Below are 14,429 nucleotides of genomic sequence, written 5' to 3'. Positions count from 1 at the left end.
CTGTTAAAATTTGATTTGATTTTTCTGAAATTTGGCTGACATTGAACAGACAATGAACCCACAATATTTACCACCGGGGATGGAGAATCCATCTATCAGAAAAGAAAAAGTTGTTGACCTTAAAAGCTTGGAATTCCAAATCAAATTAATTGAATTTCAGTTTCTAATTCCATTTCTGAAAGATGATGGTTTTGGTTCATTTTTGGTACATGATATAGGCACTCCCTTGTTTTGATAATGCCACATTACTCCATTGAACACTTCTCTGATCGGCTGTTAATAGCTTTTGGGGAATTGAAACTGCCTTTAACAGCTAATTATAAAAGTGTCAAACAAATAGAAAAGTGCAAACATTGATACGGGGGAGTTTTTTCAGGGGAAAGATTCTCACGAAATTACCCTATAAACCGTCTCTCTCTCGGTCAGATTGAAAAAGATAATTTGCCCGGCAAAGGGTTCAGGTGCCGCTGAACGACAATGTCTAACCTACACACTGTATCTACATTCTATTTATAATTGTTCCGATCTTGGTGCTAAGACATTTAAAGAAGAAACTAATTGAAAACCACTTAGAAAATCAGATCAACTAATATAAATTAATATAACAAGTTTATGTACATTTGAATTCGCAAGGCCAGCTGAAAGAAAACCATGGACCCTCAGGACCTATCTTGCCTTGGCTTCCTGCTCAGTTCTGAATAATGGCCACCCATCAGCTCCAAAATCTCTTCCCACAAACCCGACGAAGAATCCGGAGACCCCCCACTAATCAGATTTCCACTACAAGCCGCAACAAACCAGTAATCCGATTCGATCTCCTCTCGTAACTGATCTAACTGCCACCCTGCATACCCAACAAAGAATCTAAAATCTTGAAGCGTGAGTTCTCCTTTCTTCACTAGCCCAGCGGCTTCATCTAAACTGTTTCTAGCACCAAAACATAGGCCTGGAATCACCTGTTCGAAACATGGGAGCTGCAAGTGAGTATTGGTCCTTAACAAGAACATGCTAGCATCAAGGGGGCCCCCAAAATGAAGGGAACACTCTGCAAAGGTGGTTGTGAGATCGAGGTTTGATGGGTTCATGTGTTTGATTTTCTTCTGAAGCGGTCGGTTTATGACGACTCCAAAAGGGCCTTCCCTTGGATCTCTAGTTCCTGAGCGGAGGAGAAGGACAACGGTTCTTTCAAAGGTGGGAACCCCATCAAGCTTCTCGGTAGCAACTAGGACACAACCAGTCTCCGGTGTAGGAATTGGGTGAGCCCATTTCAGACCGAGTGGCTTGGGGGACTTGTGGGTGACTGTATCTTCTACAGGAGTATCAGCATCCAACAGTTGCACCTGGAAAATATTCTCAAATATTAGTTTATTTATTTAAGTTTTAATTTTTCGGGGTGGGCGGGTAAGTTATGTTCAAGGTAGAACCAAATGCGACAGGGTTGGGTCTTAATGCCAGGGCTGCACTCTTGCAACTCAAATTCTTTACCACTGTTCTCTTTGGTGATTTAGCAATTTTAAGTGCTGACAACACTTCTGTTCCCTGGTATATTTCTTGCTAAATTAATTTTGTTTTTTTTCTTTAGGAAAATGATAGTCATCCCAGTGCCCATTAATTTTATTTTCTCATATACCTATATTATTTAATATTTACTATATAAGATAGGCAAGGGAAATGATATCAGCACGACCTTATTATGATATTTTCACAAACTCATCTTGTCTTTTAGCATTTAAAGAGCCGTCAAAAGGTTATTATAGTTCCCAAAAAGCTCTCACAAGCCAATTAAAAAAGAAAAGACAAGCTGGGCCTGTGCAATTATTAAAACATGGTAAAAGACAAGATGAGTTAATGAAAATATCATAATAAGGTCGTGCTGATATCATTTCCGATAGGCAGTCTTATAAGTTTGAAAGAAGAATGGGAAGTAGAACTAAAGTTTTCAAGAACAATATACCACCCATTACAAGATAGTAATAACAATTAGGAGAAAGTAATAACAATCAGCATTTGGCGAATGGGTATGAAATTAACAGATATTCTGAAGTATTCAAATTATATTTGTTCAAGGTGTTGTCAATTTACCTGCTCCTGAGCCACGAGATTTGCTCTAAACGTTCGCCAGTCTGAAATCATGTGATGGGACTTGTGGCTGGTGGCATCCTCAGATTTACCACTAGAACTGTCTCCCTCAGGGATTGAATGGTCACTGTTTCCTGTGATACTTGCAAGAATAAGTTTACATGATGATGCCACCAAGGACTAAATTATCAAGAGCAGATGGTCAAGTCCATAGATTAAAGTTGGATATGTTCAAATCTAGGCTGATCACACATTGTTTGCAAAACACAAGGAGAACACACTTTTTCTAATTGAAGTATTTTTTGGGAATCGAAGTGGCTAAATCTAGAGAAGGTATCTTTATTTCACAAAGAAAATATGTTTTAATCTTCTCAAGGAAGCATTCAAAACAAAACAAAAAATCTTCTCAAGGAAGAAGGAAACTTAGGCTGTAAAACAGTGGATACACCTATTGAATAAAATCACTGATTAGGTGATAAAGATGGTGAACACCTTTTGATGAGATCCAAGAATTGGTGGAGGGATCGGACTTCTTAATGAATCATGGCAGAAGATCGGTAAATGGAGCGGCAGACAGATTGGCAAGGGAGGGGGTGGTGTCCAAGTAAGGCTTCGTTCTTTATGGCCATTTGCCTCCTTAAGAATTTCTTTTAGTTTTTATTTATCCTTCATAGCTCTTGTACATTCTTTATTTCCCGTTTTATTTAATGAATTCTCTACCACTCAAAAAAAAAAAAAAAAAAAAAAAAAAAAAAAAAAAAAACTAGATGGTAAGTTGATATACGTGTCTCTTACACGACTAAACATAGAGTATGTTGTGAGCGTTGTGAGCCAGTTTATACTTTATACATGCTCCAAGGGCAGTTCATCTGGAGGCAACACAGAAAATACTCAAGTATCTCAAGAGGAGTCCCAGGAGAGCATTGCTTTAAAAGACACGGTCACATAAGACTAAAGTTGTAGTGCAATGACAAAGTTACTATTATGATGTGTATTGTAGCCCCAATAAGTGGCATATTTGCCCATTAGAACTTTTAGGATTTTTATTTCCATGTTTTAGTTTTTAGGGCTTTTATTTTCCATGTTATTTTATTTCTAGGTTATTTTAGTTGCCATATAAGGCCCTCATATATTAGGGAATTGGAAGAGTTTTTAATGAATTAATGAATTGAGAACAGAGATTCTCCCCCATCCCTCTTCTTCTTCCCTTTCTCTTCTGCTCTTATTCTTCTCCTCCTCCTCCTCCTCCTCTTATTCTTCTATTTCTCCCCTCTAATTTCTTGTCCTCTCTCTTCTTTATTCTAATCTCTTCCCCTTCCCTTCTTCTATTCTTCTTCTCTTCCCCTTCTTCTATTTCTCCTCCCTTGGGCCACATCATATTAGCATCACCCATGACCCAATTCAAGATGACAGTACAGAACATATTAAGTCTATTGACACTTCATAAGTGAGAAATTAGCTTCTAGAGTGATTTGTACTCCTTATATAACTAAGAATCATCAATAGAAAGATGTCATAACTAAGGGTGTCAACAAGAGTAGATGCGGAGAAATTACAAGGAAGCTTAGCATAAGGTGCTATGTACTCACTAGCTTGAGGGGGGGAGTGTTGAGATATACTGAGATTTATTGATGTAATAAGCTCATGACTTATAAGGCAATTTTAGTCTTTTTCGTGTTTACCATTGGATACCAGATAAAATGAATATATGTCGTCTCCATGATCTTCCTGCTCCATGCTCATAAGCTTAAATCTGAACAAATCTGTTTGTAGTTGTGACATCTATGGAAGCTATTAACTATATAATTTCTAGAGCTGTTATAACCATTTTTTTGGACACAATCATACTTAAATTAAAAACCATTTGCATATAAGATCATGTGCAAATAATTCATAGTGGTATAAAAAAAAGGGCCTTAATTTGCATACATTTTAGCAAAGAATCTGACCTGAAGACGACGAATCGTCATGATTCTCCTTCCCCATCGATCTAACCCTTAGAGATCGGTAACTAAAACCGTTCAATTTCGAAACCCTAATCATAAAATCTCCCCTTTCTTCAACCCTAAAAACCCCCACCTTTCCTGAAAAGCAAGAAAAGGGTTTCTCAACCCATGAATTTCTCTGCCGAAAGGAGCAGAATTTCGAGCTCAGAAGGCCGAGGTCCATGAGCCTTGGGAAATTGATAAGGGTGGATTTATCAATTCAAGGTTGGATTTTTTCAATTTTTCTTCTGGAGGAGTTTATCTGGGACATGAGAAAAGACGAGAAGAAGAAAAGGAAGAAAAATAAAAGGAGAGAAGAGAAGGAATATGCTCGTTTTAAACGAATTGTTGGCTGGATGTGAGTCGGATTGTGGGACAAATCACTATAAGCGCAGGTTAGATTGGCTTAAGGGTATTTGGCTAGAGTGAGCTGATTTTGGCAGGTGATTGGCAGTCAAGGCCGGGCTGTCTTAGCTGAAAACCCAGAAGTTCCATATTTTTTTTCTAGCCTACTGATATTGGCACTACCAAGTTTTAATAATTGCACAAACTCAGCTTGTATTTTCTCTTTTCATTGGCTAGTGAGAGCTCTTTGGGTAGGAAAATGATATTGAGACCCAGAGTACTACTGATTTGCAAAAAAAAAATAAAAAATTACTATTTTGTTGAACCTATAATAACCTTTGACAGCTCTTTAAATAAGAAAAGACAAGATGTGTTAGTGAAACTATGAAGACATGATTGTACTGATATTGGCACTACCATGTTTTAACAATTGCACGGACTCATCTTGTCTTTTCTCTTTTAATTGGTATGTGTGCTTTTTGGAAACTATGATAACTTTTGACAGCTCTTTAAATAAGAAAAGACGAGATGAGTTAGTGCAATTGTTAAAACATGGTTGTGCCGTTTTCTTTTTCTTTTTTTTTTAATCATGAAATTTTATTTAAATAAAAACTGAATAGATTTCTCTTATCCAAATTTTACCACTTCTGAATCCAAATCTCTCATTACTTGTATTATATATTGAATTCTCTTCTTACTAAAATGGTCGTCTCCCCTCGAATCTCAATGGAAGTTAATCAAAGCTCTATCAACCCTGACCATGTTTTCTCCAATCCCAAGACCAAACCCATCCTTCTCAAACCCATCTAAGCCCGGTGCCACTCGTCCCACGCTTGACCAACCCCGACTGGCTCAAGAAAACCAGCCCCTGAACTCTACACTTCTAGTGTTCGACTGGAACCTACCTCCAGAAGGGCCAAATCGCTCCTTTCTTCTAGTTCTCAACTCCCACGACTTCCATATAGGCTTCATCTTTGTTCCTTAATTACCTTGTCAGGCCAAAGAATGATAAAATTAAGCAAGTAATGAACATAACCCCTCAAGTAAAGACCGATCTTTCGATCGGGTGGAACCTGTGGCTAACCCCTCATGGCATGGTAACCAGGCCAATAGTGCAAATATAAACAGAGTTATGACTGGGATCTTGGGCCCATGTTTCCTAGTAGGCGACTCTAAAGTAAAAGAGACTCGCAGTCTCATTCAAACGGGACCTAATGTCAGTATATTATGTTTTTACCTATGCCAGAGTTAGTTTGGATGTTTTGTTTTAAAAGGGAGTCTTGTTATATGATTTTTTGGGAACTGGTTATTAGCTTATGACTGGATGGAGAAAATGTACAGATGGCTAGGGAGTAGAACGAGATTTTGTAGGGTATCTGCTTATATGGATGGGACTTCTTGGGGATCTTTAGTTTTGGTTTTTCGGGTAAAAGAAATGAATGTTGAAAAGACCTGGATGGTGGTTGAATTTTGAATAGATGTCTGGATGCTGCTTTGTTTATCTCCTGGATTAGTGCTGGCATGTTGGTCCAATCCACCTTAATATTTTGTAAAGCAGAATGGGACTACTGGTCCCGATTACTATCTTAATATTAATGAAATATATCAACTTTCAAAAAAAAAAATAAATTCTTCTTGACTAATGGTAAAAACTAACTTCTACTAGCAATTGTTACTGTCGGTTTATTATTAACATTTACCAATGTCAAAGAAAGTCTCCGGTAAAAATGCAATATACCGACATTTTTATATGACCACCCGTAAATGTACACCAGTAAAAACCTAGAGAAGGGTCTAGCTTGTAGCTCATTTGAAATGGTATAATGATAGAACAACAAAGGAAAACATTGAGACATATCGCTTATTGGCTTATGTAACGATAAGTCTCAATGTTTTCTCACCCTTGAGGTCTTAAGTGTTAGAATATATCAGATCTTATCGTTAGATCGTCCGCTAGAGGTCTTAAGTTTTTGAATAAATCGGATATTATGAGATATGATCGTTGGTCCGTGTAATGATTGATTAAGAAAAAGGATAGATTAAGATACTAGTCTAGATTAGGCTAATCTTTATTTAGTTATTTTCATCATTATCTTAAGATCTTTCTATGTTTACCCTTGAGTGCTCTATATAATAACTCATTAGGGCTCCTTTGTAATCCTTCTAAAATACAAGATCGGAGAAATTTCTTTCTTTAACATGGTATCAGAGTGGGTCTAGCCCCCTCTTGCATCTATCCTCATCAACAGCTTGCGCCTGGCTGCAATCCCGATCAAAATTGTCATTGCCATCTCTTTCATTCTCTGACATGACTGCCATTACCGCACACGTCCAAATTTGAAGATACATGATCATGTTGTTCGTCCTCCTAATCACCGCAATTAAGCTTTCGATGGCACCCCCCTAGCTCATTATGGATGGCTCTGACTCCTCCTGGGCCCCACTGCCAAAGATCCTAGAGATCCTCTCCGTAGAGACCAGCGGCAGAGTGGCACCTGGTTGAGCGTGCGCTAGGCCGATATGACGATAATTTGAATCTAAACTACTTACATAATATCCCACCTATCTCATCTTGCATGTAATCAATCCAACGGTGATATCTCACATATTCTAACATTAAGCGCATTCCTCACTTACCTACAAAAAAAATAAAAATGAAAAGGAAACATTGAGACTAAGTGATACGATAAATACAGGAAAATGATATTTGAAAAGATTGAGATAAATGGTTGCACAAGTGATACTATAAATAAGGTTCCATATCTTTCAATGCAAATGGGTGTAAAACAAATTTTACATATGTCCATTTTTCTACTAAAATATGGGTGTCAATTTTGTTTTACGCCCATTTTACGCGGAAAGAAACATAGGAGAATTTCCCCCGGTATCTCCACTCCTTCTCCTGGGCTTTCTTTTGTAATTACTCTTTTCTAGCTGGTTGTGTCGTTACTATTTGTTGAAAGATAACTACAACCAATATTAAAAAAAAAACATGTTTAGATAAAGAGAAGAGTGGAGCCGCGACTGTCATGGATCCCTGTCATCATCCTATCACTCTGTTGGGGATTCGCGATATTCTTCGGCACTTTAGGAACTGGTCCCAAGGATGGCGCCAATCTAATGATGCCAAAGTCCGGTCCCTCGATCCAATGGCTTGTGGAACGTCAATCCGTGATATTCTGCGCTCATAGAGAAAGCATTAAGGGGTCTCGGAGCTGTGGCTCCGGGCAGCCACTCTGACGTTTAAGTCAGAAATTGGTACCAGTAACTGAATAGAATGATAGAAGAAACAAAGAACATGTGAGCTTAACTTAGGGTTTTGGAGGTTGAAGGTGAGGGAGAATTTGGTGAATTTTGAGCACGATCCTCCAACGAGGTTGCGGATAGGGGCGTGGGGTATGTGCTTTAGCCATGTGTCGAGATCTTGGCGAGGGTGCCAATTTTACCCTCACTAAGTCCCATCACATTGAGAGAGAGAGAGAGAGAGAGAGAGAGAGAGAGAGAGAGAGAGATCCAGTTGAAGGTATGTAGGTATGGGTTTTAGTGGGAGTATCTTTGAGCTAATATTACTTGATAGTCACAAAAATGGACGGTTTGGATCATCCTATAGTGTGGGCCGTGCATTACTTTTTGTTAAAAAAACAGGGCCTGCACCATGTGAAAACTAAAAACTCGTCTAGTCTCTACAATCTACATCATATAACAAAGGGGAGTGATAAATCGACTCCCCATGTGTCTTTCTCTCTCCTCTAGGTTAGAGAGAGAAAGAGGAGAGAGATAGACACATGGGAGTCGATTTATCACTGCCCTATAACAAAAGCCCTTACACACAGGACAAACTGGAAGGGGTGTCATGACTAATTTTAGCATTGTCTATATATATGAGATTCCGTATTGGTCAGTGACTCGAACTCTATAAATTAGGGTTTTTTCACCCGTTCCCAAATCGTCTGATTTTGGGCCTTTTAGGGTTAAGAGCTCTCCGGCTTTTTTCATCCTTTCTCCCTCATACACCATGTCGTCCAAGCAAGGTTAGGGTTTCTCTCTCTCTCTCTCTCTCTCTCTCTCTCTCTCTCTCTACGATTAGGGTTTCTCTCTCTCTCTCTCTCTCTACGATTAGGGTTTCTCTCTCTCTCTCTCTCTCTCTACGATTACGGTTTCTCTCTCTCTCTCTCTCTACGATTAGGGTTTCTCTCTCTCTCTCTCTAAAGGATTGCTTTCATATCTTTCTTTTCTTTTGCAGGTGGAAAGGCAAAGCCATTGAAGCAACCCAAAGCGGACAAGAAAGAGTACGACGAGGTATTCTTTAAAACCCTTTTTTCTTCTTTAGGATTTGTTTGGATTAAAGGAATTTTCTGGAAAAGTTTGGAAAGGAAAAATATTTCTAAAATTCCGTACTTTCTTGACACACGAAAAAAAGCTAAATTGTATCAAGGACCTTGAAATAATGATGATATCCCTCTAAATTAATTGTTTACTTATATTATTTCTCTCTAAATCTTTGAAAGAATATTTTTTTTCCTTCCTCGGAAATGTTTTTCTTGCAATTCGGTCTTAGTTATTCTCCTTTCTCTTTTGTCTTCCTTATGTATTAAGGTTGGATTTGTTGTTCTTTTCTTAGATTTTATTTTTGGGGGAATTTAAGGAGGGTAGGGTTTTCGTATTTGTCCTTTGAAATTAGGGTTTTTTTTTTCTTCTTTGTCCTTGGTATTTTTGTATTGTTTTTCTTTTATTTGAATTTATTTTATTTTTAGATGAATTTAAAAGAGAGTAGGGTTTTTGTATTTGTCCTTTGAAATTAGGGTTTTCTTTCTTTGTCTGATATTTTTGGATTGTTTTTTCTTTTCCTTGATTTTATTGTTGGGCGAATTCAAAAGAGGGTGATAAGATCTCAGTTGAATAAGACACGGAATTTGATATGTTTTATTACATATAGCTAAAAATCACATAAAACATTTTCTTCAAGGGGAACGATTCCTCTCATTCACCTTTTGGTTATACGAAAATCTCTTCCGTCTCTTATCAAATTCAAAACAAAATTAGATCCAACAAGATGGTATGGTTGGATTGTTGCTACTTAGACGGCTAAGATTAATCATGCATGGATCATATGCGGGTGTATATCATACCATGCTCACCGAAGGAACCTGATCCGTCAGGTTCATGTTTGGAAATTTCTCCTGTAGTCTCCCACATTGCATTCTCTGGATTCGTGTTTGCCCATTGAATTAGGACTTCAGTGATTACACGGTCATTTTTATTGACCATTTGATTGTCTAAATTGACTTTGAGGTTGAACTTTGATGATACCATCTCCAGTAATGTTTGGGAGTGATGCACAAGTAGTATATCTGAATTTCTGAATCACCTGGCTTTTTTCTAGGCATGACACCTGGAAAACAGGGTGTATTTTAGAGTTGTTTGACAATGTAAAAGCTTGTATGCCATTGCATTGTTGACTACAAAAGCATCGTAGATAAGTCTCTAGATAATGATGCATCTCCTCTGATTGACCATCTGTTTGAGGGTGAAAAGCAGGGCTTATTTTAAGATGAGTTCCTTGTAATTTAAAAAATCCTGTCAGACATTGACACTTAAATGTGGCATTAAGATCATTGATGATGGATTTTGGCATTCCATGTGATTTTTATATATGATTAACGGATAGTTAGGGCACGGATGCTCTAAAGGTATTGCATACATAGATAAGCCATCCATGAATACTAGAATGACATTCTTATCATGCGATGATGGAAGGCCTTCGATGAGGTCCATCTGTATTTCTAACCATATATGTTTTGGGATTGGTAATGGTTGTAATAGTTTCGGTGGTGCTACTATTTATGATTTACCAATAGTACACAAAAGGATTCCACCTGATGACATACAACTGCTCCTTTGGGTCGTCTTCAAAAAATGTGTGCAAGTAATATGGAGAGAGTGCTTGATATAAATGTGAATTCTAGCGGAAATATTACACACCAATTGTGCAGTGTGGTACAAGCAGCATGAACCTCAACATACAGAAAGAGATGAGCTCCAACTTGCATCTTGCATGTCATTTTGAGGCAAAAAAGTTCTTGGTTTCAAGACCAATATTTTGAAAATTCCTTTTGACCTTTAAACATTTGTGATTGCTCTTTGGACATCGAAAGCTTAAGCCCCGAGACTGCAGAAAAAACTTTGAACATGTGCGAACAACCTTCACATTTGTATTACATGGACAGTTGGGTGAAGTCCCATAAAATGGATTTCAGTGTGTGCAGCCAGGGGCAGAGCCACGTGTAGAATAAGGGGGGCAGCTGCCCCCATGAGTTGAAAAAAATACTAAAAAAAGTACATTTTTTTCAACGGTTTTGGAAAAGCTTTTCTTTGAGAAAAGCATTTCTGCTGTCGTTTTATGTGGGTCCCATACATCTATTAGAAAGACAAAAATAACAAAGTTGACTTCTCTCTCTTCTCTCTATTCTCACGAGGCAATAATAGAAACCCAAAACTTTCTTTCAGAAACTAGGGTTTCTCCCAACTTATCCCAAATCGATTCGAAACCCATTTTGCTGGATCCCGTCGCCCAAATCCATCTGCAGCTTCTCGCCGTTTGTCCGTCGCCCAAACCCTAGCATCTTCGAGTGAAAGGAGACACGAGAGAAACAGTAGCTTTGCCGTCTTCGCCTTCAATCGCCCAAACCCTAGCATCTTCAGGTATGTTTGCTTATTTTTTTTGGTTTTTTCCCACAGATTTCTTCCTTCTTTTGATTTTGTTTCATTTAGGGTTTCACCCCATTTTTGCTCAGATTTCTTTGGTCACCGTTTCAATTCAAATTTGGGTTTTTTTCTCGTCGATTCATTTCAACTTAGGGTTCTTTTTTGTCATCGTTTCAACTCGAATTAAGGTTTTAGGGTCTCGTTTCATTTCAAATATGATTTCTTTGATACTTGTTTTAGGGGGTTTTGAGCCCTTTTTGATTTGGAGGTTGAGTCCAAAACTGATTATTACACTCAAAATTGTATTTGATTTTGAGTCCAATAATCAGTTTTAGAACCCAAAATCAATCAATTTTCCAAATCCAATCCAAATACCCTAACTGCTTGGATTTTTGAGTCCTGTTTGATTTGGTCCTGTTAAACCTAAAGATTTGGGTTGGGCTTTAACCTTAAAATCTGATCAGGTTCCAATTGATTCCAATTCATTCTTTTAGCAAAAGCTCAACCCAACTCCTCACTGCCATGTTTTGTTAATTGCAAGAGCCTATTAAAACAGACATGACAAATTGAGGTTATTTAAACATGCTAGTGCCAATATAAGTAGCTCCTCACTGCCATGTTTTGTTAATTGCAGCGGCCTATTAAAACAGACATGACAAGTTGAGTTTGTGTAATTATTTAAACATGCTAGAGCCAATATAAGTAGCACCTATTAAAAGACAAGACAATGTGAGTTTGTGTAGTGCCAATATAAATGATACCCTTTCAATGTTGAGTATTTAGACGGAAAGATTTTGGATTTGAAATGGGAATTGGATTGAAAATTCTTGTTTTGTTAGAGTTGGTGTCAGATTGAAATTTCTTGTATTATTTGAAATGAAAAGATGAGGTGAGTTGGTGCATCCATCAGAGCATAGTGATGGAATGTTTTTATTAACAATGTAATGTTTTTTTGGATTAAATATAATATTATCTTATTTTGCCCCCCTTATGTATAAATCCTGGCTCCGCCACTGTGTGCAGCCATTATGCCCCAAGAACCACCTTGCATGCTCCTAATGGTAGAAGAAATAAATCAGCATTAACGGTAATTCTTTCCCTGATGATGGGTAAATTTGACCATTTACCTTCACTGGATAGTCTCTTTCCATAGGTCAACATAACCTCAAAAGTTTCACTTTGGGTGATTCGACAGCCAGTTTGATGAACGGTTGAGGGATTGGCAAAATTATGGGTACTTTTGATGAACGGTTGAGGGATCGGCAAAATTATGGGTAAATTTGTTCACGTTGCATTATCTGGAATCGTGTTTGCCCATTGAATTAAGACTTCAGTGATTACACGGTCATTTTTATTGACCATTTGATTGTCTAAAATGACTTTGAGGTTGAACTTTGTTGATACCATCTCCAGTAATGTTTGGGAGTGATGCACAATTAGTATATCTGAATTTCTGAATCACCAGGCCTTTTTTAGGCATGACACCTGGAAAACAGGGTGTATTTTAGAGTTGTTTGACAATGTAAGCTTGTATGCCATTGCATTGTTGACTACAAAAGCATCGTAGATAAGTCTCTAGATAATGATTCATCCCCTCTGATTGACCATCTGTTTGATGGTGAAAAGCAGGGCTTATTTTAAGATGAGTTCCTTGTAATTTAAAAAATTCCGTCAAACATTGACGCTTAAATGCTGCATTAAGATCATTGATGATGGATTTTGGCATTCCATGTGATTTTTATATATGATTAACGGATAGTTGGGGCACGGATGATGCTGAATAAGGATGCTCCAAAGGAATTGCATACTTAGATAAGCGATCCATGACTACTAGAATGACATTCTTATCATGCGATGATGGAAGGCCTTCGATGAGATCCATCTGTATTTCTAACCATATATGTTTTGGGATTGGCAATGGTTGTAATAGTTTCGGTGGTGCTACTATTTCTGATTTACCAATAATACAGAAAAGGATTCCACCTGATGACATACAACTGCTCCTTTGGGTCGTCTTCAAAAAATGTGTGCAAGTACAATGGAGAGAGTGCTTGATATACATGTGAACTCTAGTGGAAAATATTACACACCAATTGTGCAGTGTGGTACAGGTAACATGATGCAGATATTAGGATTTATTTCATGTTATTTAGTTTCTAGGATTTTATTTCCATGTTATTTAGTTTCTAGGATTTTATTTTCCATGTTATTTTTAGAGATTTTATTTATGGCGCGACTGTCAACGCACATTCTCCATGACCCGTCTTTCTTTGGTGTTAGCAACGCAGGTACAACACAAGGGCTAAGACTATCTCGGATCACACCCCGCTGTAGTAATTCCTCGACCTGAACATGATCCTCAACATACAGAAAGAGATGAGCTCCAACTTGCATCTTGCATGTCATATTGAGGCAAAAAAGTTCTTGGTTTCAAGACCAATATTTTGAAAATTCCTTTTGACCTTTAAACGTTTGTGATTGCTCTTTGGACATCAAAAGCTTAAGCCCCAAGACTGCAGAAAAAACTTTGAGCATGTGCGAACAACCTTCATATTTGTATTGCATGGACAGTTGGGTGAAGTCCCATAAAATGGATTTGAGTGTGTGCAGCCATTGTGCCCCAAGGACCACCATGCATGCTCCTAATGGTAGAAGAAATAAATCAGCATTAAAGATAATTCTTTCCCCGATGATGGGTAAATTTGACCATTTACCTTCACTGGATAGTCTCTTTCCATAGGTCACCATAACCTCAAAAGTTTCACTTGGGGTGATTCGACAGCCAGTTTGATGAACGGTTGAGGGATCGGCAAAATTATGCGTACTTTTGGAGTCGATGAGGATGTTTATCGATTTTCTTCTAATAAATTCATTAGCCCTCATTGTTTGAGGCATCATGGACTTAGTCAATGCGTGGACTGAAATTTCGGGTGCCTTCATTTCTTCTTCGAAACTGTCATCGGTTGTACTTTCATCAATCTCATATGGCTAATTCCCATTAATAAGAAATAATTGTTGTATTTTACAATGATGCCCTGAGTGAAACTTCTCTTCGCAATTGTAGCATAAACCCCTGCCATGATGTCTTTAGCCTCGACCGGTGTTGAACATTTGATAGAGGGAAGAGAACGATTACTTGATCCGGTTAGAGTTCGCACATTTGATGTGGGGTTTCTTGGTACCGTGGTCCTAGTGTGATGGCGTTGTGCCGCCAGCTTCTCCTCTTGAGATCGGGCAAGGTTGATGGTGTGGATCAAGGTACCTGGACATGGCACCTAAACCTCATGATGAATGTCCCAAGGTTGCCAGAGCGGG

The 14,429-nt window shown here is 38.1% G+C and overlaps 1 protein-coding gene and 1 long non-coding RNA gene across 3 annotated transcripts; one reads left to right on the top strand and one right to left on the bottom strand.

Moving 5' to 3' along the window:
• Positions 1–569: 569 nt before the first annotated feature.
• On the bottom strand, positions 570–4,380 carry LOC143864879 (uncharacterized). Its single transcript, XM_077375746.1, has 3 exons — positions 4,029–4,380; positions 2,083–2,213; positions 570–1,340 (listed from the first exon to the last, which is right to left on the bottom strand). Exons 1-3 carry the CDS (start codon positions 4,246–4,248, stop codon positions 660–662), a joined length of 1,032 nt encoding a protein of 343 aa, XP_077231861.1. The 5' UTR covers positions 4,249–4,380; the 3' UTR covers positions 570–659.
• A 4,336-nt stretch (positions 4,381–8,716) lies between these two features.
• Positions 8,717–14,008, top strand: LOC143864701 (uncharacterized). 2 transcript variants are annotated; one of them, XR_013241337.1, is made up of 2 exons: positions 8,717–11,111; positions 12,138–14,008. It is a non-coding gene; the product is annotated as an uncharacterized LOC143864701 (long non-coding RNA). The 2 variants fall into 2 exon arrangements; XR_013241336.1 differs by having other exon boundaries at positions 11,749–14,008.
• Positions 14,009–14,429: the final 421 nt, after the last annotated feature.

The sequence above is a fragment of the Tasmannia lanceolata genome, unplaced genomic scaffold (genome assembly GCF_043159265.1).
Source record: "Tasmannia lanceolata isolate RefF3 unplaced genomic scaffold, GAP_Taslan_0.1 ptg000054l, whole genome shotgun sequence".
Taxonomy (NCBI): domain Eukaryota; kingdom Viridiplantae; phylum Streptophyta; class Magnoliopsida; order Canellales; family Winteraceae; genus Tasmannia; species Tasmannia lanceolata.
Note: the sequence above shows the minus strand (reverse complement) of the source record. Positions and strands in the feature narration are given on the sequence as shown.

What these genes read in the sequence shown, in the direction of transcription:
- LOC143864879 (XM_077375746.1), bottom strand. Translation starts at nt 4,248, where the DNA reads ATGGACCTCGGCCTTCTGAGCTCGAAATTCTGCTCCTTTCGGCAGAGA. An exon ending in TGACGATTCGTCGTCTTCAG is followed by an intron (nt 2,214 to 4,028) that starts GTCAGATTCTTT and finishes CAAGTATCACAG; the next exon opens with GAAACAGTGACCATTCAATC. An exon ending in ATCTCGTGGCTCAGGAGCAG is followed by an intron (nt 1,341 to 2,082) that starts GTAAATTGACAA and finishes AATATTTTCCAG; the next exon opens with GTGCAACTGTTGGATGCTGA.